The 23,811-nt window shown below is 31.9% G+C and overlaps 1 protein-coding gene across 1 annotated transcript in view; it reads left to right on the top strand.

The window, feature by feature from the left end:
* Positions 1-6,559: 6,559 nt before the first annotated feature.
* Positions 6,560-23,811, top strand: part of LOC111429392 (BTB/POZ domain-containing protein KCTD3) — a 36,243-nt gene continuing 18,991 nt past the window's right edge. Inside the window, exons 1-7 of the mRNA XM_023065293.2 lie at positions 6,560-6,740; positions 6,799-7,112; positions 7,301-7,555; positions 7,619-7,825; positions 7,901-7,994; positions 12,009-12,193; positions 12,269-12,472. Coding sequence (XP_022921061.1) covers positions 6,682-6,740; positions 6,799-7,112; positions 7,301-7,555; positions 7,619-7,825; positions 7,901-7,994; positions 12,009-12,193; positions 12,269-12,472 — 1,318 coding nt within the window. The 5' untranslated portion in view covers positions 6,560-6,681. The remainder of the gene's footprint in view (positions 6,741-6,798; positions 7,113-7,300; positions 7,556-7,618; positions 7,826-7,900; positions 7,995-12,008; positions 12,194-12,268; positions 12,473-23,811) is intronic.

Raw genomic sequence — 23,811 nt, 5'->3', positions numbered from 1 at the left:
ATGACAAGATTGTAGAAATTTTTGAAACATTTTTTGATGATGCAATTATAGAAGTAGTAGTGGGCGAGACAAACAGGTATGCAGATCAGTATCTAGCCACTCATAATGTGAAAGAAAAAAGTAGAGTGAAAATGTGGAAAGAAACAGATATAGAAGAAATGAGAACTTTTTTAGGATTTTTGATTTTACAAAGTATCACTGTGAAACCTCAATACAAACTCTATTTCAGCCGCCGTGAATCAATTGAAACAAGTTTCTTTCTGCGTATTTTTACTGAAAAAAGATTTAATTTGTTATTGAAATTTTTACACTTTGTGGATAATTCTACCATAGATACTGCGTTACCAAACCAAAAACTTGCAAAATTAGCTCCTGTACTAGACCACCTAAAAAAAAAATTTATGACTGTATATATACCAGAAAAAAACATTGCTATTGACCAATCACTAATAGGATGGAAAGGTCGATTAGGCTGGAAACAGTACATTCCAAGCAAACGAAAACGATTTGGCATAAAGTTGTTTTCTCTCTGTGAAAGTTTCTCTGGTTATTTATACAACTTTTTATTTTATACTGGTGCTGATACTGCATATGGCAACAAATATGCTAATGAACCCAAAACAAGTAGAGTGGTTCTTGAGTTGGCTGATCCTTTACTGGATAAAGGTCACTGCTTATTTTTAGACAACTACTACAGTAGTGTTGATCTAGTTGACAAATTAGTAAGAAGAAGAACTGATTGTATTGGCACTATGAGAATAAACAGAAAAGGGTTACCGCAAGAAATGAAAACTAAGCTAAACAAGGGTGAAACTATTACAATGTATAGAAGAAAAATAATGGTACAAAAGTGGAGAGACAAGAAAGAAGTTTTGATGATAAGCACTTTACATGATAACACGATGAGAACAGTTACGAAACGAAATACGGAAATACAAAAACCAAGTTGTATACTTGATTACAACCAACAAATGGGAGGGGTTGATCTCTCTGACCAGTGCCTTCATTTCTACAGTACTACACGAACCAGAATTAGGAAATACTACATAAAAATATTTCAACATTTTCTAAGTATCACAACATTGAACAGTTTTCATATTTACAAGAAACTAGGGGGAAAAAAGAAAAGATTGGGTTTTCTACTTGAATTAGGAGAAAAAATAATTGAAAAATACGCCAAATTAGATAAAGTGTCTAGAAGAACATCAAAGTTCCAAACTCCCAAAGTATCAAGATTTGTGGAAAGGCACTTTCCTGCCATTATACCGCCTACTACAAAACAAAAACCTACTAAAAGGTAAAAATGTTGTAATTTCTAAATAAAATAATATTCTAAACTAATATTTTTAGATACGTTGTGTGTGCAGAGAAAGGAAAACGGAAAGAAAGCAGATATTGGTGCAGAGAATGCTACACTGGTTTATGTCCAGCTCCCTGTTTTGAGTTATATCACAAAAAAGTATAATTTTTAGTTTGATACAACATATTTATGTATGCTTTGTTTTATTTTTTATGTTTTTATGTATTTTATAAAAAAAAATTAAAATTCCTTCTTGTGCGTCTATGACGTATATAGTCGCATGCGTTTTGCCACACACCGTGGCCAAGACGTATATATACGTTAGCGAAATATGGCCTACGGTTACGCCGAATATATTCGCAAGCGGTAAAAAACTGAGCCACCAGGAAAGGGACTCCGAAATCTATAAGAGCCACTCGAAGGGTCAAGTAGAAAGCTTCTCATCATATTACAGCACTTATAGAAATGCAGATTTTTCTGATTGATTACCTGTTTTTATTAATATTAGTTTTTCTGTTGTTCCTATATTTTACTAAACTTAGTATTTTTTTAATGTCCTTTTTAATCAAGGAATGAATTTACACAAACTATACAATCTAAAATTCTAATGAATTATTTTACAAGTTGTTTAAATTTTCTGAGACAATTATTCAAATGTAGTGTTGACATGCTAACCGAGAACAAGATTGTCATTACCACACAATACCATACCGTGACTAAAATTTACAAAACGATTGGTTTATGTAAAGTCTAATATAACTAGTCTTTACGTAAACCAAAGCATTCCACAAATAAGGCAAGGTGAGTACCTATTGACTAGTGGTGGAACGGATATCCGGCAACTATCCAGTACCCGGCCTTTCCGGACATTTTTTAAAATCCGGCCGAATACCGGATAGTTACCAAATATCCGGCATTGGCCGGATATTAAAAACTTATTATTTAGTACTCCACCATTCACAGGAATTAGTATCTCTTTTAGGTGCTGGACACTGCAGATAATAATCAAGTTCATCCCAACAGGACTTTTTTCTTTGAATACAACTTTATTTATATCAGGTTTGTCATTAGCAACTTTAATACAACAACAATCCCAATACGATATATAAAATCTCTTGTTGCAGTTTCGTCTAGATTTCTTCTCTTCACTTACAATTCATCATCACATTTATTACCAGCAGAACTGTCTCTGTTAGCACTTTCGATTATTAATTGAAGTGTCCTCTTCTTAATGCAAAAAGCCGTTTTGAAAAATCACTTTTAGTTCTTGAGAAATGAATTTTTGAAATTATCGACAATTTTTTCGAATTTTGCAATTTTTACTGATTAAGTTTTAAAAATTCGTATAAAATCCACTTCTTGGAATATGAGTATGAAAATTTCCCAAAGTGTTAATACTAGTGTCTTCTTTCCAATGAACCAACACGTTTTGAAAAATAAATTTTAGTTTTTGAGAAAACAATATTTGAAGTTTTGATAAAATTTTCGATGTTGCAATTTTCATCGATAATTTTCAAAATTCGCTATAAAATTAATTTCTTGAAGGATCCTTGTGGAAATATCACCAATTATTAATTAAAGTATGCTCTTCTTAATATAAAAAGCCGTTTTGAAAAATCGCCTTCAGTTCTTGAGAAAAAAGTTTTTGAAATGATCGATAATTTTTTTGAATTTTTGCCGACTAAGTTTTAAAAATTCGTATAAAATCTAGTTCTTGGAATATGAGTAACAAAATTTGCCAATGTGTTAATAAGAGTGACCTCTTTCCAATGAACCAACACGTTTTGAAAAATAAATTTTAGTTTTTAAGAAAACAATATTTGAAGGTTTGATAAAATTTTCGATGTTGCAATTTTCATCGATAATTTTCAAAATTCGCTATAAAATTAATTTCTTGAAGGATCCTTATGGAAATATCGCCAATTATTAATTAAAGTATCCTCTTTTTAATGCAGCAAGCCGTTTTGAAAAATCACTTTCAGTTCTTGAGAAAAACATTTTTGAAATGATCGACAATTTTTTCGAATTTTGCAATTTTCTCCGATTAAGCTTTAAAAATTCTTATAAAATCCAGTTCTTGGAATATGAGTATGAAAATTTTCCAAAGTGTTAATAAGAGTGTCCTCTCTCCAATGAACCAACACGTTTTGAAAAATTACTTTTAGTTTATGAGAAAACAATATTTGAAGTTTTGATAACATTTTTGATGTTGCAATTTTCAACGATAATTTTCAAAATTCGCTAAAACATTAATTTCTTGAAAGATCCTTGTGGAAATATGGCTAATTATTAATCAAAGTATCATCTTTTTAATGCAGGAAGCCGTTTTGAAAAATCGCTTTTAGTTTTTGAGAAATAAATTTTTGAAATGATCGACAATTTTTTCAAATTTTACAATTTTCGTTTTAAAAAATTCGTATAAAATCCACTTCTTGGAATATGAGTATGAAAATTTCCCAAAATGTTAATAAGAGTGTCCTCTTTCCAATGAACCAACACGTTTTGAAAAATAACTTAGTTTTTGAGAAAACAATATTTGAAGGTTTGATAAAATTTTCGATGTTGCAATTTTCATTGATAATTTTCAAAATTCGCTATAAAATTAATTTCTTAAAGGATCCTTGTGGAAATATCACCAATTATTAATTAAAGTATCCTCTTCTTAATGCAAAAAGCCATTTTGAAAAAGCACTTTCAGTTCTTGAGAAATAAATTTTTGAAATGATCGACAATTTATTCGAATTTTACAATTTTCGCCGATTAAGTTTTAAAAATTCGTATAAAATCCACTTCTTGGAATATGAGTATGAAAATGTCCCAAAGTGTTAATAAGAGTGTCCTCTTTCCAATGAACCAACACGTTTTGAAAAATAACTTTTAGTTTTTGAGAAAACAATATTTTAAGGTTTGATAAAATTTTCGATGTTGCAATTCTCATCTATAATTTTCAAAATTCGGTATAAAATTCATTTCCTGAAGGATCTTTGTGGAAATATCGCCAATTATTAATTAAAGTATCCTCTTTTTAATGCAGCAAGCCGTTTTGAAAAACCGCTTTTAGTTTTTGAGAAATAAATTTTTGAAATTATCGACAATTTTTTCGAATTTTGCAATTTACGCCGATTAAGTTTTAAAAATTCGTATAAAATCCACTTCTTGGAATATGAGTATAAAAATTTTCCAAAGTGTTAATAAGAGTGTCCTCTTTCCAATGAACCAACACGTTTTGAAAAATAACTTTTAGTTTTTGAGAAAACAATATTTTAAGGTTTGATAAAATTTTCGATGTTGCAATTCTCATCGATAATTTTTCAAAATTCGGTATAAAATTCATTTCCTGAAGGATCTTTGTGGAAATATTGCCAATTATTAATTAAAGTATCCTCTTTTTAATACAGCAAGCCGTTTTGAAAAATCGCTTTTAGTTTTTGCGAAATAAATTTTTGAAATTATCGACAATTTTTTCGAATTTTGCAATTTTCGCCGATTAAGTTTTAAAAATTCGTATAAAATCCACTTCTTGGAATATGAGTATGAAAATTTCCCAAAGTGTTAACAAGAGTGTCTTCCTTCGAATGAACCAAACACGTTTTGAAAAATAACTTTTAGTTTTTAAGAAAATAATATTTTAAGATTTGATACACTTTTCGATGTTACAATTTTCATCGATAATTTACAAAATTCGCTATAAAATTTATTTCTTGAAGGATCCGTGAAGCCGGATAGATATGCCGGATAACCGGATATACGGCCGAACGTGATGCCGAAAATCCGGCATCCGGCTTTTCAGTACTATTGACTGACACCTAAAAGTATATCTATATGTATAATTCAACAACCTAATGACTCGCTTTTGTGCCACAAACACGCGGTTCTACCCAATCACAGCACCCGATACCAGTATGTTATAACTTATAAGAAAGCAGTGTAGCAGAGTGGCTTTGCATAATAAGCTGAGTTCTTGAAACTATGCTGGTAACTACTGATAACACTCAATTTGTTAATAAAATCGAGAATCCTGTAACTAAAAATTTTTTCAAATACTTTAGAGAAATCATTGTAAATTGCTATAGGTTTGTAGTTCTCAATGTATAGCACACATCAATCTTTCTTGAAAACTTGTGGCACCTTGAAGAGGTGACGGGAAGATACCCTCAATAATCAACCGATTCAAAATAAGCCCGACATGTTTCGTAACAACAGTGGGCTACATATTTGGGAAGTCTTACTCCAATTCCATCAGTTCCCCTACTGCTCACATTCTGTAACGTACTGATTGACTGAATTATTTCGAGGAGATGTCGGCCAAAAATACATATTGCAGAGAACGGAAATAGGTACCTAAAATGCATGAATCCACAAAAGAAGGACCAATACAAAGATCTCACAATGTCAGCCCCTTCAACATTCAACATTATTATTCTCACAGCATTATCCTTGCCTAAATGTACATTTCTAAGATACCATAAACATCGAGTCCTATTGGAAGTATTAGGAATTTGATTAACAACAAAAGATCGTTTTGCATTGACCACATCACAAGTGTCCCAGTTCTAACACTTCTAACGCTAACAGTACTTTGCTGTAACTTTGGACAGCATACATCAAAACAATAAGTAAAAATAGAATACAGAACAAGTAAAAGCTGGCCAGTTCTTAGATATCAGTGAACGTATCAGGTCATGTAAACACAAATTACTCAGTTTCTAAATAGTTAATAGTCGCAACTCAAAATTTTCTTAAAATACAAAATCATCAATACAGTTAAGATCCAGCAAAGTGATATACAGCAATATTTGCATCAAAAACGTTAAAAGAATAATTATTATTCCTTTTACTTATTGTAGGACTGACTGATAGTTAGGCAACACCGATGCCATCCACCAATTTTAAGTTTCAAATTAAAAGAAATTATAATATTCTTTAATATTAGTAGAATAACTTCTTAGAAAATTAAAAATATTTTTACAATTATTATTTTCAACTAATTTGATTAGGTATATGAATAGAAAAATAAAATTAAACAAAAAAGTTAATAAAATTATCACGATTGTAAAATTGTTGATTAGAATGTAACACGTTTGGTAAAAAAATCAAATCTTTAAAATAAGTATTTTACAATACAACTATCAATAAATATAAGTATGTATTTAAAAAAAATAAATTAAATTTTTCAAATAAAATAATAATAATGACCTACTTTACCGGCTGTGTCGCTCTGTCAATCGTGTGGGGTCTGTCAAATGTCAAATGCACGTTAAATGTCAAATTACAATCATTTGTTGACGTTTTGACTGGTAATACTAGCATATTGAATAAAAGAAAACCAATTCTAACGAAATACGATGTAATTTTTCAAACTCAACATACATTCCATCACCATGGCGTTTTCCCAAGTTTGTTCCGGCGATATTCTTCATTTAAATGTCGGCGGAAAGAGGTAATTATTTCCATTTTGTTTTTGCTTATTGCTCGTAAACATAAAAATTTGCATCCAGGTTCTCGACCTCCAGACAAACTCTAACGTGCGTTCAAGATACGTTTTTCACGGCTTTATTAAACGGTCGCATCTCCAGTTTACGGGATGAAAAAGGGTCGATTTTTATTGATAGGGATCCAGAGATTTTTGCTGTAATTTTGAATTATTTGAGAACTAGGGAGATTAATTTGAAAAATGTTGATATCAAGTCTTTGAGACATGAGGCGGAATATTATGGGATATCTCCTTTGGTGAGAAGATTGATGCTTTGTGAGGAAATGACTCAATCTACATGCGGTGATGTTTTGTTTTATGGATATCTTCCACCACCATGTAAATTATTTATTTTTAATAATTATTAAGATTAAATAACTATCTATTTTTTAAAAAACTTGCATGATATTGTGTAAGTGTGATGACTCAAAATAACTTTCTTATCAATCATTTTATTGAGTGATTTTTAAAAATTAACAAAAAATTAACCTTTTTGTTTGAATCATTAAAAAAAAATCTTTTTAAAGGTATCCCAATCCAAGATCCACCACCTTGTAATTCAGTAACACAAACTGAACCGACTGCTGTACATGTCTCAAGACCTGGAGTTAGTGTTCGATTAGATAACCAACCAGGTCCATCAGGTATTTATGAAAACAAAGTGACAGGAGGGGAGAATTCTCAATGTTCAAATGGAGCAAGTAACTGTGATAGTGTAAATTATAACAACCATCAATATGTACAGAGTTCTATTAACTCTTATATTCAAAATAGACAACCTGGTTAGACAACATCATAAATTTATTATTAATTGATTGTTTTTTAATTAAAATTTTTTATGTTAGGACATTCAAGAAACTCTTCAATGGAATTAAGATTATCTGGAAATTGTAGTCGTAGTTCACAGGATCTTAGGGGGTTGCAGGGACGAAATGGGTCAGGACCAAATCATTCGAGGGCGGCATCTTTGGATTTGAGACACACACGTAATTCATCAGCGGATTTAAATAAAATGATTCGAAATGATGTTGGGTTGGTTTTCAGTCCAAGCAGTAAGATTTTTTATGCTCTAAAAACCTGTAATTGTTTATTAATTTGAATTTGTTAATTTTTTTTCGGTGATTTAGGTTCAGGTTGGGCTGATCCATTAAGAGTTCAAATCATTAAAGCTCATCATAATTGGATTGTTGTTGCTTATGCACATTTTGTTGTTTGTTATAGGTAAGAAATGTACAGGGTCTGTCACAACAAGCTAAGTCTATATGTATGTGGGAAACTACAGGCACTATTTTTATGAAAATGTGCATATAGCGCTTATTCGAAACTGCTCGTTTTAGCTAAAATATTTTCAGTTTTCTCCAACTTCCGGTTATACACGGTATAAATGATCGACAATTTTTTCGAATTTTGCAATTTTCGTCGATTAACTTTTAAAAATTCGTATAAAAAATCCACTTCTTGAAATATGACTATGAAAATTTCCCAACGTGTTAATAAGAGTGTCCTCTTTCCAATGAACCGACACGTTTTGAAAAATAACTTTTAGTTTTTGAGAAAACAATGTTTGAAGTTTTGAAAAAATTTTCTATGTTGCAATTTTCATCAACAATTTTCAAAATTTGCGATAAAATTCATTTCTTGAAGGATCCTTGTCGAAATATCACCGATTATTAATTAAAGTATCCTCTTTTTAATGCAACAAGTCGTTTTGTAAAATCGCTTTTAGTTCTTGAAAAATAAATTTTTTAAAACTTTTAAAAATTCGTATAAAATCCACTTCTTGAGTGTCCTCTTTCCAATGAACCAATCTGTTTTGAAAAATAACTTTTAGTTTTTGAGAAAACAATATTTGAAGTTTTGATACAATTTTCGATATTACAATTTTCTTCGATAATTTTCAAAATTCGCTATAAAATTCATTTCTTGAAGAATCCTTGTGGAAATATTACCAATTATTAATTAAAGTGTCCTCTTCTTAATGCAACACGTTTTGAAAAATCACTTTCAGTTCTCGAGAAAAAAATTTTCGATATGATCGACATTTTTTTCGAATTTTGCAATTTTCGCCGATTAAGTTTTAAAAATTCGTATAAAATCCACTTCTTGGAATATGAGTACGAAAATGTCCCAAAGTGTTAATAAGAGTGTCATCTTTTCAATGAACCAATACGTTTTGAAAAATAACTTTTAGTTTTTGAGAAAATAATATTTGAAGTTTTGATAAAATTGTCGATGTTGCAATTTTCATCGAAAATTTTCAAAATTCGCTATAAAATTAATTTCTTGAAGGATCCTTGTGGAAATATCACCAATTATTAATTAAAGTCTCCTCCTTTTATTGCAAAAAGCCGTTTTGAAAAATCGCTTTTAGTTCTTGAGAAATAAATTTTTGAAATAATCGACAATTTTTTCGAATTTTGCAATTTTCGCCGATTAAGTTTTAAAAATTCGTATAAAATCCACTTCTTGGAATATGAGTATAAAAATTTCCCAAAGTGTTAATAAGAGTGTCCTCTTTCCAATGAACCAACACGTTTTGAAAAATAACTTTTAGTTTTTGGGAAAACAATATTTTAAGGTTTGATAAAATTTTCGATGTTGCAATTTTCATCGATAATTTTCAAAATTCGGTATAAAATTCATTTCTTGAAGGATCTTTGTGGAAATATCGTCAATTGTTAATTAAAGTATCCTCTTTTTAATACAGCAAGCCGTTTTGAAAAATCGCTTTTAGTTTTTGAGAAATAAATTTTTGTCCATTTCTTAGAAAAATCCATTTCTTAGAATATGAGTATGAAAATTTCCCAAAATGTTAATAAGAATGTCCTCTTTCCAATGAACCAACACGTTTTGAAAATTAACTTTCAGTTTTTGAGAAAACAATATTTGAAGTTTTGATAATTGCAATTTTCATCAATAATTTTCAAAATTTGCTATAAAATTAATTTCTTGAAGGATCCTTGTGGAAATATCACCAATTATTAATTAAAGTATCCTCTCGCTTTTTAGAGTTGCGTCGTTAGTTAAATCAGCATCAAAAAAGTTCATTTTATATGTTGACATATCTTATCAGCTTTCTTATTAATTTCTTTTTTATTCAAATATCGCAATAATGTAGCAATGTAGGATAATACTTCAGAAATGTACCAGAAATTATAACCATAATGGTCGGATAGATATACCGGATATCCGGTCGAAGAGGATGCCGAATATCCGGTATCCAGTTTTTCGCAAAATCACTATCCGTTCCATCACTATTCTCAGGGTTTCCACAGAGAGGACCCATAGTTTACATAAGCCTTGAAAAGTTTTTTAAAAAGTTATACAGGTGGTCAGAAATTTGCGCCGATTTTCTTATCTCGAAAAGTCAAAAACTTCATTTTTTAAATGGCAACCCCAATTTTTCCTTCACCAGCGTATTGTGCGCTGAAAAATAAGGGAACTTTGTAATTACATCCCTATATCTAAAATGTATGGTTTACGTAGAAACTTGAAAAGAATGAAATTTTCTAATTAGTAAATTTAAAATTATCGGTTGGCTTTAGTTTGAGGCAAGTGATATGAAACAAAAGCTATTGAGCGCTAGAATGCAAGGAGACTTTGGGATTAGCATCAAAACGAACGAATTTGTTACTTTCGAAAATACAGCCCATGGGTGAGGCCTGCATTCAAAAATTCTCCTCAAAGCCCGATCTCCCCTACAGTAAATGTTCGAACTGGTTGCACGAATTGGCATTCCGAATTTCTTACGAGTTCGAAATGCATCACGAACTCTTTCTTGGCATTCTTCCTTTGTTGTAATCGGTGTAGCATACAGGATATCTTTTATAAGACCCCAAACAAAAAATCTAATGGAGTGATATCGGGCGAACAGGGAGGTCATTTATGGGGTCCGTTGTTAGCTATCCAACCATACTCAAAACGATTTTGTAAAAAGTTATATATAAGCGCACTGCTATGAGGTGAAGCTCCGCCGTGTTGGTACCACAGTTGATTCCAGTTTAGATTTAACGGCTGTATCTAATTTTGTAAAATTTACAGATATGTTTCGCCCGAAATAATGAACAAGAATTAGAAACAAAACTTGCTCTATAATTTCCAATAAGCTTGCCATTCAAATTTTCGTTATAAAAGTGCAGCACTAGCACACCATCATTTTTTAGCAGCTAAGACATTAAAACTCCAGTATCCTTGAAATTGTCTTTCACGAAATATGTGTGGGTTAATATGACTCCCATAAGGAGAGAAATTTTGCCTCATCCGTCCAAATTATTTTTTCCAAAAAAATCTTCATCTACTGAAGTTTCAATCAACAAAAATTCACAAAAATCAATTCTCCTTTGATGACCTGTCCTTAAACTTTGTGCCGATGAGTAAGAATAAGGATGAAAGTTATGTTTTTTTAAAATCCTGTGATTGCTTTTCTCAGATATTCCCAAATCTCTTTTTGTATCTAATAACGAATTTTCAGGATACGCTCTGAAGTACCCCAAAACTATAATTTCATTTCCTTCGTTATCTACGATTGGTTTAACTGTTTTGTGCTTTCCAACAAACTGGCCATAGGTTCTACAATTACTAAATCCTAAACATGGTTAACATTTTTGCTACGTAAACGTCAAATTATTTGTTTTAATACGATAGTTTTTGTTTCTTCGATTTGGTTGCTTCAAACCAGAGCCAACTGATAATTTTAAATTTACTAATAACCAAGAAAATTTAATTTTTTTTCAAGTTTCTACGAAAACCATACATTTTAGATATAGGGACTGTACTGACAAAGTTCCCTTATTTTTCAGCGTACAATATGCTGTCGAAGGAAAAAATTGGGGTTGCTATTTAAAAAAATGAAGTTTTCGAGATAGGGAAATTCGGCACAAATTTCTGACCACCTATATAATTTTTTATTTAAAAAGCTATGTAAACCCTGAGAATATTTGGCTGAACTCGAGTGTAATTTTGAAAAATGAAATAATTCGAAAATATACATATATCAAATTATATTAAAATATATCGAGGATTTCGAAAATTTAATAATAATTGGTACATTCCATTTAAAATAACGAAGTTGGGGGAAACTGAAAATATTTTAGCACTAACGCTATAAACCTTGTATGCAAATTTTCACAAAAATAGTGCCAGTAGTTTGCCATATACATATAGACTCAGCTCGTCGTGACAGACCCTGTATTTATATTACATCAAAATAAAATAATTTTTTAATGAACTGTTAAGGTTAAAAGATTCTAGCGGTTGGCAACAAGTTTTCACAAGTCCCCATATTGAGCAGTGTATTGAACGAATCGCAATTAACGCGAAAATGGGAACTGGATGTGATGCTTCGAAAATGGTTGCAATCTCTTATGGTAGTCAAGTTAGACTGTGGGGAGTGTCTGAAGATGGCAACAAAACTAATGTTGGTTAGTTCTAAGTTAATTATTTAATTTAATACAAATCTTTCTAAGGATATCTTTGTAATTATATTGTTTTTTTAGGAACATTTAATTTACATGTTAGAGTTGAGTATCTCTTCTTTATTGGGAGCCAATTAGTTGCTTTATCCCCTTCAGGAAAACTTGGGGTTTGGCATGCTATGACTCAACATTGGCAAACTCAAGAAGTAATGACAATAGCCTCATTCGATACAGCAGGCTCGTTTTTATTATTAGGTTGTAATAATGGATGCATTTATTATATAGGTAAGATATATGCACAATTTAATTTTAAAATTACATTGGTTAATCATTCTAAAAGTTGAATGATGAAGGTTTTATATTTTATTTATATTAAATTTATTAAGATTTTAATAGATTTAACTTGCTATGAGTTTAATAACTTTTCTGGCTATAGATAAGTTATAAAAGCCTGTAAACCCAGCTGAGTACATTCAAAAAGTTCCATTTGAGGGAGAAATGCAAAAAGGATCCTGCAACATAAAATAAACACAAAGGAATAAGAGCAGTGGCTTAATTAGGTTCCTTCATTGGTACTTATCTAAAACGAATTTTAAAATAGTATATTATTCAACAAGCGTATAATGGCGGCTGTTACCCACGAAGAAGAAGTTGCAACACGAGCGAGCGAAGCGAGCGAGTGTTGTAATCTGAGTGGGTAACATCCATTATACGCAAGTTGAATACTATACTTTATCTACAACTATTTAATTTTGAAAAAAAAATCAAAAAAACGAAAAAAAAAAAAAACTTGATAGACATTTCAGACATAACCTCAATATAAGAAAGCTGTCATTTCTGTTAATATTTTATTTTTTGATTAGTAGGCAGTGTCAGAAGTGTGGAATAATGGCCTCATTATTCAACACTTTGTCTGTCATGGGTAATGAGTGTCATTACCCGTCAAAAATCAATTGTATAACGAATAGATAATTCATTAGTTGTAGATAAATAATATTATATATATATAATATATATTATATTATATTTTAAAAATATAATTGACATAATGGTCACAGACTAAATTGCTGTTTCAGACACATACAATTAATCTTCTTCCTCAAAACTTGTATTTTTTGAGTATGCATTGAGACTTTGACGTTCGTTATGATGTAATAAACCCGCTGACATGAATCTTTTGATAAATCTTTGTAGGTATGAGATTGATAATATGTTTTTGAATGTCTGGATGAAGTGTATCAGAATTGTCGTTTAAAGGAATGTAAATAATTTTTGCACTTTTACTGGTTTAAAATATATATTATTATGAATAATAAGTTCTAGTTTTATATGTTTCGCTTAAACAGTGTAAGAATCATCAGAAAAAATGAACTGTGTTAAAGTTGAAAAATCATTGAAATATATCTCCACAATTCGTCGAACGAATAAAATATTAAGAGCAATCACAAACTCATTCTATGCTATAGGACGGACATTGAGTGCTCAACATTCATTTGATTTCATTTATACACTCAATGTCCTATAGTATAGAATGAATTTGTGATTGCTCTTAATATTTTATTCGTTCGACGAATTTTTCAACTTTAACACAGTTCATTTTTTCTGATGATGCTTACACTGCTTAAGCGAAACATGTAAAACTAGAACTGTAACTTTGCTTCCATTTTGAAGAAGATAAATGAGAGAAAAAGAGAACAATTAAAATAATAAAAAATAATTAAATAATAATAAAAATAATGCACAATCAATGAGTTATTAAGTACTTTTCATATTTCTTTTTGAAAGAAAACAAAGAACAATTCAGCACAATCCGATGGCATATTGTTTAGTATTATCGCGCAATTATAGGAAAATGATTTTTTAAATGTTTCTAAACGGTGTTTAGGAATAGTTACAAAGTTTTTACGACGTAAATTTAAATTATGCACATCAGTCCTGTAAGTGATTCTTTCATACAGGTATGGCGGAGATTTAGTGGTGATTATCTGGTGCACATGGCAAGCAAAGTGAAGGGCTCTGCGATCACTCAAATTCAACCATTTAGCTATCGGCAACATGTATGACACTCTCTCCCTTCGTCTTATACCGTACACAAATCTTAAGCATGATTTCTGAACCCTCTGAACTCTCTCCACATCTGCAGACAATAAGCAGGGGCCATAAACAATATCGCAATGATTAAATACTGATAATATAAGCGAGTCACATAACATTAATTTAGCGTCTGTAGTTAATAGATGACGATTAGGATATAGTAATTTTAGCTTTGAATATGAATTTTTTAATAATTTGTTAACATGACAGCCAAAATTCAACCTATTATTTAAAATCAGACCCAAAACCTTAACTTGTTCCACACAAGGTATTCATGCCTCATTTATTTCAATACCTAGATATTGCTCAATATTCACAGTGCCCTTAGCCATACTACCAAACAATCATTAAGCATTTAGAGGGATTTAGTTTTATGTTGTGTTGCTCAGTGTACTTTGATAAACTTCCAAGATCAAGGTTGATCAGTTGAGCCGACTTCCTACATTTATCAATAGGAAAAGAGTAATACACACAGTGTCATCAGCATATTGATGATATTTACAAGTTTTCATACTCTCATGCACTTTAGATTACTGATTTTTCAAACTTATCTCACCAATGGTAAGCTGGGCAACTGTCTTGCTGAAGGTACATTGACCATATAAAATTTAAGGGTAATTGGATTTACATCGCTCCAATAACGACAATGCTGGGAATTTCTTCCCAATGTCATTTGTTGAAAAGCTATCTGAAAGGCAGCGTCTTTTTCATTTAGTCTCTTTGTCTGCCTCTTTATGGATAATACAGAACCCGTTTCAAAATTGTTTGTCATCAGTTTGCGAACCCCACATGAGATTCTTGTGTCCGGATATTTTTGCTAGAATTTTTGTATAACTACACGAAAACAAGATTCACTAGTACCATAGTGCAGTACTAAATAAATTCTCTCTTTCACGGTTAACATCGCATGAAAAGACTTAATCTCACCAACATAAGTTGTAAGTTTTATGGTTTCTATGGTTACATATCATAAATTGAACTTCAATTTCAATTTAGAAAAAAGTCCAATTTGCATAAAAATTGGAATAATTAGTTCACTTTGCACCGCTGACAGACTTCTAGGCCAGCCAATACATCAAAAATTAAAATGAAAAGTCTTAATATACATGGGGTCGCAAATGCTTCGTTGGCGAGATATAGCGGATCAAAGTTTCTTTAAAATTAAACATTACCAACATACTACCTGAACAGTTTGCAAATTAAAACAATAAATGGCTATAATTTATTTATTAATAAAAATATCCATGTATATCATTGGAATCGTTGAGAAAAGGCCTTTTTTATAAAGTCATGGCGAACTATGGTTTCCATTAGAAAAATTACAAGTTTGTGTAAAATTAAAAATCAAAAATTATTGCTTAAATAAAAAAATTAGACATTAGTTTCCAGGTACAAACCTCATCTTCAGTCGAACTACAAAGAAATCAAATAACGATTATAAACAAAATTGTTATAAACATGTTAAAATGACCACAAATAATATACAGGGTGATTCACATAAGAACCGACACAGAACAGGGACATGTAGAGGACAATAAATTAAGACGATTTAACACAACTTATCTCTATACTAAGTTGTACTCTTGAGGAGTTATAGGCCTTCAAAGTTGGGTCTTAAATTTTTAAAACATTGAATATCTTCGTAATACATTAAGTTAGAAAAACCAAATTTGGTATACGTTATGAGTGTACCGAGGGTATTAATTGGTAGCAAGTTGAGACCAATTGAGGCATTTGAAAGGGTTGATTACGGGTGATGGTCCCCTAAATTTTGACAGATTTTTTTAACCTTTTGGTGGATTTAACAGATTATTACCTGATTTCATGTGGAATTTAATTCTAAAACTTTTTCTACTCTTATTATTTTTTAAAAAACATTGTCGTTTTCATAAAAAACTCAAATAACTAAAGACACGAATTTCGTTAATGCTACTTAAAATCATCGAAAATTCAGTAGTCGGCTGTGAAATTGTACGTCAAACTTGAAAAATAGGTTATAAAACCTTGTCGTCAAATAACTTTATAACCTATTTGTCAAGTTTGACGTACAATTTCATAGTCGACTACTGAATTTTCGCTTATTTTAAGCAACATTACGAAATACGTGGGTTTAATTATTTAAGTTTTCTATGAAAACGACAAAGTTTTTTAAAAAATAATAAGAGTAAGAAAAGTTTTAGAATTAAATTCCACATGAAATGAAGTAGTAATGTATTAAATCCGCCAAAAGATTAAAAAAATCTGTCAAAATTTAGGGTACCATCACCTTTAATCAACCTTTGAAATGCTTCAATTGAGTTCAATTTGCTACCAGTTAATACCCTTGGTACACTCATAACGTATACCAAATTTGGTTTTTCTAGCTTAATGTATTACGAAGATATTAAACTTTTTAAAAATTTAAGAGCCAACTTTGAAGACCTATAACTCCTCAGGTGTACAACTTAGTATAGAGGTAAGTTACGTTAAATCATCTTAATTTATTGTCCTCTACATGTCCCTGCTCTGTGTCGGTTCTTATGTGAATCACCCTGTATTTATAATCTATTGAACTAATTTTCTAAATACTCACAGTCAAAATTTTACTATAAAAGTTTTCGAAACATCAATACTCTATTTAAGATACCAAAACACATTAAAAATTATGTCACTGCAAACAATAAAACAGGCACTCTTTTGGAACGCGTTTTACAAACTGAAAAGACAAGACCAAGACAACACGCCCACAAATAAAAACTAGAGTTTCAACGTAAAATCTTTTAAAAAAGTAAAAATAGGTTTTTTAAACAATTCGAGTTGATCATTAAGAAGATTAATGTTATTATCTTTTTTATATTTCATAATTTCCAGGATTTCGAGAAGATCCATTTTAAAACTCTTCTCACATTTATGAAGTAATTTTGTTTCTTTATAGTTGATATTATGTCCTGTTTCCATATGATGTTTAAAAACATTTGAATTGCTCCTTGTCTTATGTTCCCTGGCCCGAGTTTCCAGCCTTCGACCTGTCTGTCCTATGTACAGTGAGTTACAATTTTCACATCCAATGCTATACACCCCGCTCTCTTTCATTATATCTTTTTCAGTTTTGTGATAATTTGACAGAAGTCTTAAAATGATGTTGCTATTTGAAAATGCTAATGAAATTCCATATTTAGAAAAAATATGTGTTGCCTTTAAAGTGATGTCATTAAATGTTATGTGCCTATATTTATTTTGCTGCACTTCTCTAATAAACAATGGATCCTTTTATTTTTGAGCTTTAGAAAACAACCTACAAATGATATTTTTTGGAAAGCCATTGTTGTGGGCTAATTCAAATATGAAATTAATTTCTTCTGTCTTGTTCTTCTGTGTTAATGGGTAGCTGAAAACTCTATTAATTTAAAAATCTAAAATTAGCTAATTTTTGGGACAAAGGTGTTCTGAATTGTATGGTATGGTATGGAAGTTTTTCTAAAAATCCCATATTCAATTAAATGATCTTTGGTTCTCGTTAAGCTCAAGTCCATGAAATTTAGGTTTCCTTTTTCTTCCATTTCCAGTGTGTATTTAAGATTGTTCTGTAAACCATTGATGTAATTGTGAAAGTTATGTAAAGATTCCTCATTCCCCTTCCATACACAAAAGACATCATCCACATATCATTCGATTGTTATGTCGCATCGTGTGTAGTCACACTTGCAACGCTCTGGAGTGTTCGTTAGTTTTACGCGGTTAGTACATATTAAACGTTCATTTGGTACCATTCCGTTCTACATCTTCAAGTGCATCATGCCTGCTTTCGATAAAAATCAAATTGGAGAGATTAAAGCGCTTCTAAAGCAGACATTAACAGAGTGTCTTTCTGAGAACAGCGAATTTTACGACCATTTATCGCAAAAACTGGCTGCTCGTATCGAAACAAGTTTCGTGACGTTGATCGAAACCCAACAGAAACGTATAGACGAGTTGGAAAAAGATATTAAAAATGTACGCGAGGAGCATGATCGACTTGAGCAATACACCAGACGTTCTAATATTCGTATATTTGGTGTAGATGAAAAGGCGGATGAGGATGTGAGCTCGCTGGTGATGAATGTTGTTAATGAAATGCTTAACGTTAATCTTCCTGGGGATGCCATTGAATGTGCTCACCGAGTGGGAAAACCAGGAAAGAATCCTAGAGCTATCATTGTGAAGTTTGCTAGAATTGGGTATAAAGACGCAGTTTACAGAGCGAAAAAGAAATTAAAATCTACAAGGTTAGTTATTGTAGAAGGTCTTACTAGAGCACGCCACCAACTTTATAAGCGGTTGAGAGAGAAGATAGATAAAGGTAAGGGTTGGACTTTGCGTGGGAATATTTACGCTTCTGTTAATGGAAAAAAGGTAAAAATTGAGAGTAGCTCTGATTTGGAGGGTATTGTTTCGGCGGAGAGAAATCCTTCAGGAATTTCGACTGTGCAGAGACGTATTGTTACGAGAGGGATTTCCAAACAACAATGAATTATGAATTATCTCATTTGTTTATCGTTACTGCTGGTATTTTATATTATATTTTTTGGTACTTACCGTAATAATTTGTTTTGATTAATTTACCTTATATACTCACTCTGGGCGTGCAGTTGTCGAATTGTCTGTTCGATTTATACTTGCGTTTAGCTCTTTTTTATACTAGCATATTTTTTGTTGTTTTGCCTTTTTTTTTTCTATAAGTATATTTTTATTTTTTGTTAATTTTTCATTTATTTAGGTATTATCATTGCTACAATTTGTTGATTTTTTTTTTTATTATGTTTTGTTTTCTCTCTCTCTGCTGCTGTTGTCGTCTCCCTTGGTGAAGCTATTTTTTTTTATTTTTATTTTGTTTCTTTTTTTTTCTTTTACTTCTTCATTACTTTTTAAATTTCAATTTTTCTTTTATATATTTTCTTGTAAACTGAGAAAGTTTGATTTTGCCGCTATATGTTGATTGCTCATTTGAATGTTCGCTCACTTCCCGCTCACTTTTCTAACGTGAAGCTTTTGCTTGTGCAAGAGCATTTTGATATTCTTGCGATCTCGGAGGCTCGCATTTATCCTAATTGTGATACTTCCTTATTTCATATTGAAGGATATAAAAGCATTTTAGGGGTAGGCATGACAGACTGGGTGGTGGTGTGGGTATGTATGTTAAAAATGATTTAAGTTGCGATTTTTTGCTTAGTGAAATTACACCTAATTTGGAGAGTTTGTGGGTGTAGGTGCGGGCGAATGGATTGTCTGCGGTCGTGGGGGTGGCCTATAGACCGCCTGATTGCTCTTTTTCGTCGTTTCTTTCAGAGTTTGAATCTGCCCTTTCTTCGTTTGCTGTTCAATCGGATTCTTTTGTTTGTCTTGGAGATTTTAATGTTAATTTACTAACTCTGGATGGTGTCCAATCATCGCGATTTATTTCATTGATTGAGCAATTTAATCTTCGTCAAATTATAACCGACCCGACAAGAATAACCCATAGTTCCGCTACATTAATAGATCATGTTATAGTTTTTGAGGATGCAGTTGTTGAAAATAGTGGTGTTCAACCTGTTCATGATATTGCAGATCATAATTTGGTGTTCGTTGATCTCGGGATGCATGGAAGATTAAAAAATGTATACCCGAAACTTACATTTCGTGATTTCAAACACCTTAATTCTGACATGTTTTCTGCGGATTTGCTGTCAGTACCCTGGTGCCGGATACTCCAATTTCAGGACATTAATGATAAGGTGGCCTTTTTTGTTGATTCAATTCACAATCTTTTTGATCGTCATGCGCCCTTTCGTACTGTTTCCATCCGTATAAACTATTGCCCTTGGGTGACTGATAACATCAAGCTCCTTATGAGATTTCGTGATCAGGCTTATAGTAGATTCCGCCAGAGCAGGTGTCCTAATCACTTCCAGTATTATAAACAACTACGTAATTACACTAACTCGGCCATTCTGAGAGAAAAACGGGCGTTTTTAAACACATTGTTTCAGGAGCGATCATCTCGTGATCTTTGGATGAGTTTTAGGAAATTGGGTGTTGTCAAAAATAAGACTCAAGTATTGACTGATACTGGTTTTGATGCTGATACTATTAATAATTTCCTTCTCAGCACTCAAACTAATTCAACGGGAAGTGCTGAGTTGATTAACTTTTATTGGAATAACATACTTCAACAAGTTACAGAAAAACTAACATTTTCTCTTACAAATGAAACTGAAATTTTCAATATTCTATGTGGTATCAAATCAAACTCTGTTGGTATGGATGGCATAAGTGTTAAAATGCTTTTAATGTGTTGTCCTACAATTTTGCCCTTCTTGTGCCATATAATTAACTATTCCATTGAATGTTCTGTGTTCCCTGATATTTGGAAGATCGCCCTGGTAACTCCAATTCCAAAAACCCAAAATCCTCATGAATTGGGGGACTTATGGCCAATTAGTATATTGCCTATATTATCCAAGGTTTGTGAGAGGGTCATGGCGGTCAGACTTCGCTGTCATCTTGATGATTATAATGTGTTGCCCAGTTGCCAGTCTGGCTTCCGTCCGGGATTTAGTAGCGCTACTGCGCTTCTGGGTGTGACGGATGAAATCTTCAAAGCAATTGACGACAGACGGGTTACTATCTTAACACTTTTGGATTTTTCTAAGGCTTTTGATAGAATACATCATGATACTTTAGTGGCTGCGCTCCATTATATAGGTTTATCTTTAGGTTCGATTCATTAAAGCCCACTTTTACCATCCTCCTGATAAACTATCTAGAGGATAGTTGCCATGGTTACGGCGGTTTTAAGCGCTCTCATTGGCTAAGAACTGGATTTATCAATCGGATAAATTTATCAGGAGGTGGTAAAAGTGGGCCTTAGTACAAAGTTATTTGTCTGGACGAAAGCAGTTGGTTAAACTTAATGGTGGTACATCCAATACCGCAGATGTTATATCGGGTGTCCCACAGGGCTCTATTTTGGGTCCTCTGTTATATCTGATATCTACAATTGGGTTCGCTAATGTTTTGGATCACTGTATGCCATACTTTTATACTGATGATACTCAACTGCTCTACTCCTTTAAACTGTGTGATATGGAAGACGCTGAAAGCAAAATTAATCATGACTTAGTTAAGGTCGAAGAACTTGCTGGCAAGCTTTGTCTACGGATTAATTCTAGTAAGTCATCGGTTATGGTTTTTGGGGATAGAGCTTCATCCGAGTTTGTAAAAACTAACTTGCAATTGGTGATGGGTGGAAGTCGTCTTAGCTTTGGGGAAAATGTAAAAAATTTGGGTATATGTTTCGATGAGCGCCTTCGCTTTGATGGGCATGTTCGGTCCCTTCTACGGCGAGCTTACTCTGCATTAAGGTTGCTTTACAACAACAGATACATTTTGAACCAGAACCTTAGAACGCATCTGTGTGATGCCTTGGTGTTGTCCATCTTCAATTACGGTGACGTAATATATCACTCCTGCCTTGACAGCGTTCACACTGCTAAAATTCAAAAGTTACAAAACTCTTGTCTGCGATTTATATATGGTATCCGTAGAAGGGAGCGCATATCACATACGCTGGCATGGGCTGGTTGGTTGAGCATGACACGGCGAAGAACTCTTCACTGCTTATGTCTCTACCACAAAATTATCTTACACAAAAATCCGCCTTACCTCTATGATAAAATTAGATTTCGCACAGATATCCATAATATTAATATTAGGCATAAACATACGCTAACGATACCTCACCACCGCTTAGAAATTTTCAAACGCAGCTTTACGTATTGTATGCCTAACTTATACAATTGGCTGCCTGATTCCTTCAAGAGTCTTTCTGTTTTTTTCCTTTAAGGCAAGGGTTAGGGCTTATTTAAGTGAGCGGCAAGTTGACTGAGCACTCTTCTTCTTTGTTTATTTTGAAATGGTTTCTTAGCCGGGGGGAGGATTGGGGGCTGACAGAGATTGAGATTTATATATGTATGCTTGTTATATGTAAGTATGCTTCTTATTGGGTATTTTAAGTTTGTTAATTTTTTTTTGCGCTTATAATCGGCTTGATTTCATTTAAATTTTATTTTTCAATTTTTGTCTTATTATTTTGCTGAGGGTCATTGAAAAACAGTGCGACAAAGGGGCCTTGGTCACTTGGTCGACCTGACATGACCCTCTTTAATCGGAACTGCCTTTTTATAATTTTTTCTATTTGTACATATATTATATCTTATCCGATTAATAAACATTATTATTATTATTATATCTAGCCCAACAGCCAATATTGTTCACGTAAGGATTAGCTTCATTCATGATGAAATTGTTTTCAATATGATCCAAAAATATATCCACCAGCAATCCAGATAATGGCATTCCCATGGGTAAATATTTGGTAACCAAATAAAATTCTCCTTCAAAGCTGCATTGATTTTGTTTTACTATGTGCTTAAGAATGTGATTCAAATGTTTTACATTATTTTTGTTGTCAAAATGTGAATCAAACATTTTTGAAATTATTTTCGAGAGTGTATTCAACTGGGACATTTGGGTAGAGGTTTGTTATGTCAAACGATATTAAGAGGCAATTGTCAATATTGATATTTTTGGTCAAATCTATGAATTGATTTGAATTGATTATGGAATAAGAAGGTACAAAATCAATGCTATTAAATATATTTGGGAAATCGGTGAGTTCTTAAACGAGGTGATAGGCCTGATGGACACGTCTGGTTTGTGTAATTTTGGGAGGGAGTATAACTTCGGTATGCTGGGGTTCATATACAAAAACATGAACGTGTAGAAAGTTTTATTTGAATTATTTTTCAGATATGGGGTATATTCAACTAAGGTTTCCTTACATTCATTAATTACTTCTTTTGTGCTTTTAACTATTTTCTTTAATGGGTTGCTTTTAAGTTTTGTGTAGTTGTATTTGTAGGTTGTTTTCTAAAGCTCAAAAATAAAAGAATCCATTGTTTATTAGAGAAGTGCAGCGAAATAAATATAGGCACATAACATTTAATGACATCACTTTAAAGGCACAACATATTTTTTCTAAATATGGAATTTCTTTAGCATTTTCAAATAGCAACACCATTTTAAGACTTCTGTCAAATTACCACAAAAACGATAAAGATATAATGAAAGAAAGCGGGGTGTATAGCATTGGATGTGAAAATTGTAACTCACTGTACATAGGACAGACAGGTTGAAGGCTGGAAACTCGGGTCAGGGAACATAAGACAAGAAGCAAGTCAAATGTTTTTAAACATCTTATGGAAACAGGACATAATATCAACTATAAAGAAACAAAATTACTTCATAAATGTAAGAAGAGTTTTAAAATGGATCTTCTCGAAATCCTGAAAATTATGAAACATAAAAAAGATAATAACTTGTGAATTGTTTAAAAAACCTATTTTTACTTTTTTAAAAGATTTTACGTTGAAACCCTAGTTTTTATTTGTGGGCGTGTTATCTTGTTTTGGTCTTGTCTTTTTAGTTTGTAAAACGCGTTACAGAAGAGTGCCTGTTTTATTGTTTGCAGT

This window comes from Onthophagus taurus, chromosome 7 (assembly GCF_036711975.1).
Source record: "Onthophagus taurus isolate NC chromosome 7, IU_Otau_3.0, whole genome shotgun sequence".
NCBI classification, from domain to species: Eukaryota; Metazoa; Arthropoda; class Insecta; order Coleoptera; family Scarabaeidae; genus Onthophagus; species Onthophagus taurus.
This window is presented reverse-complemented; position numbering and strand designations above follow the sequence as displayed.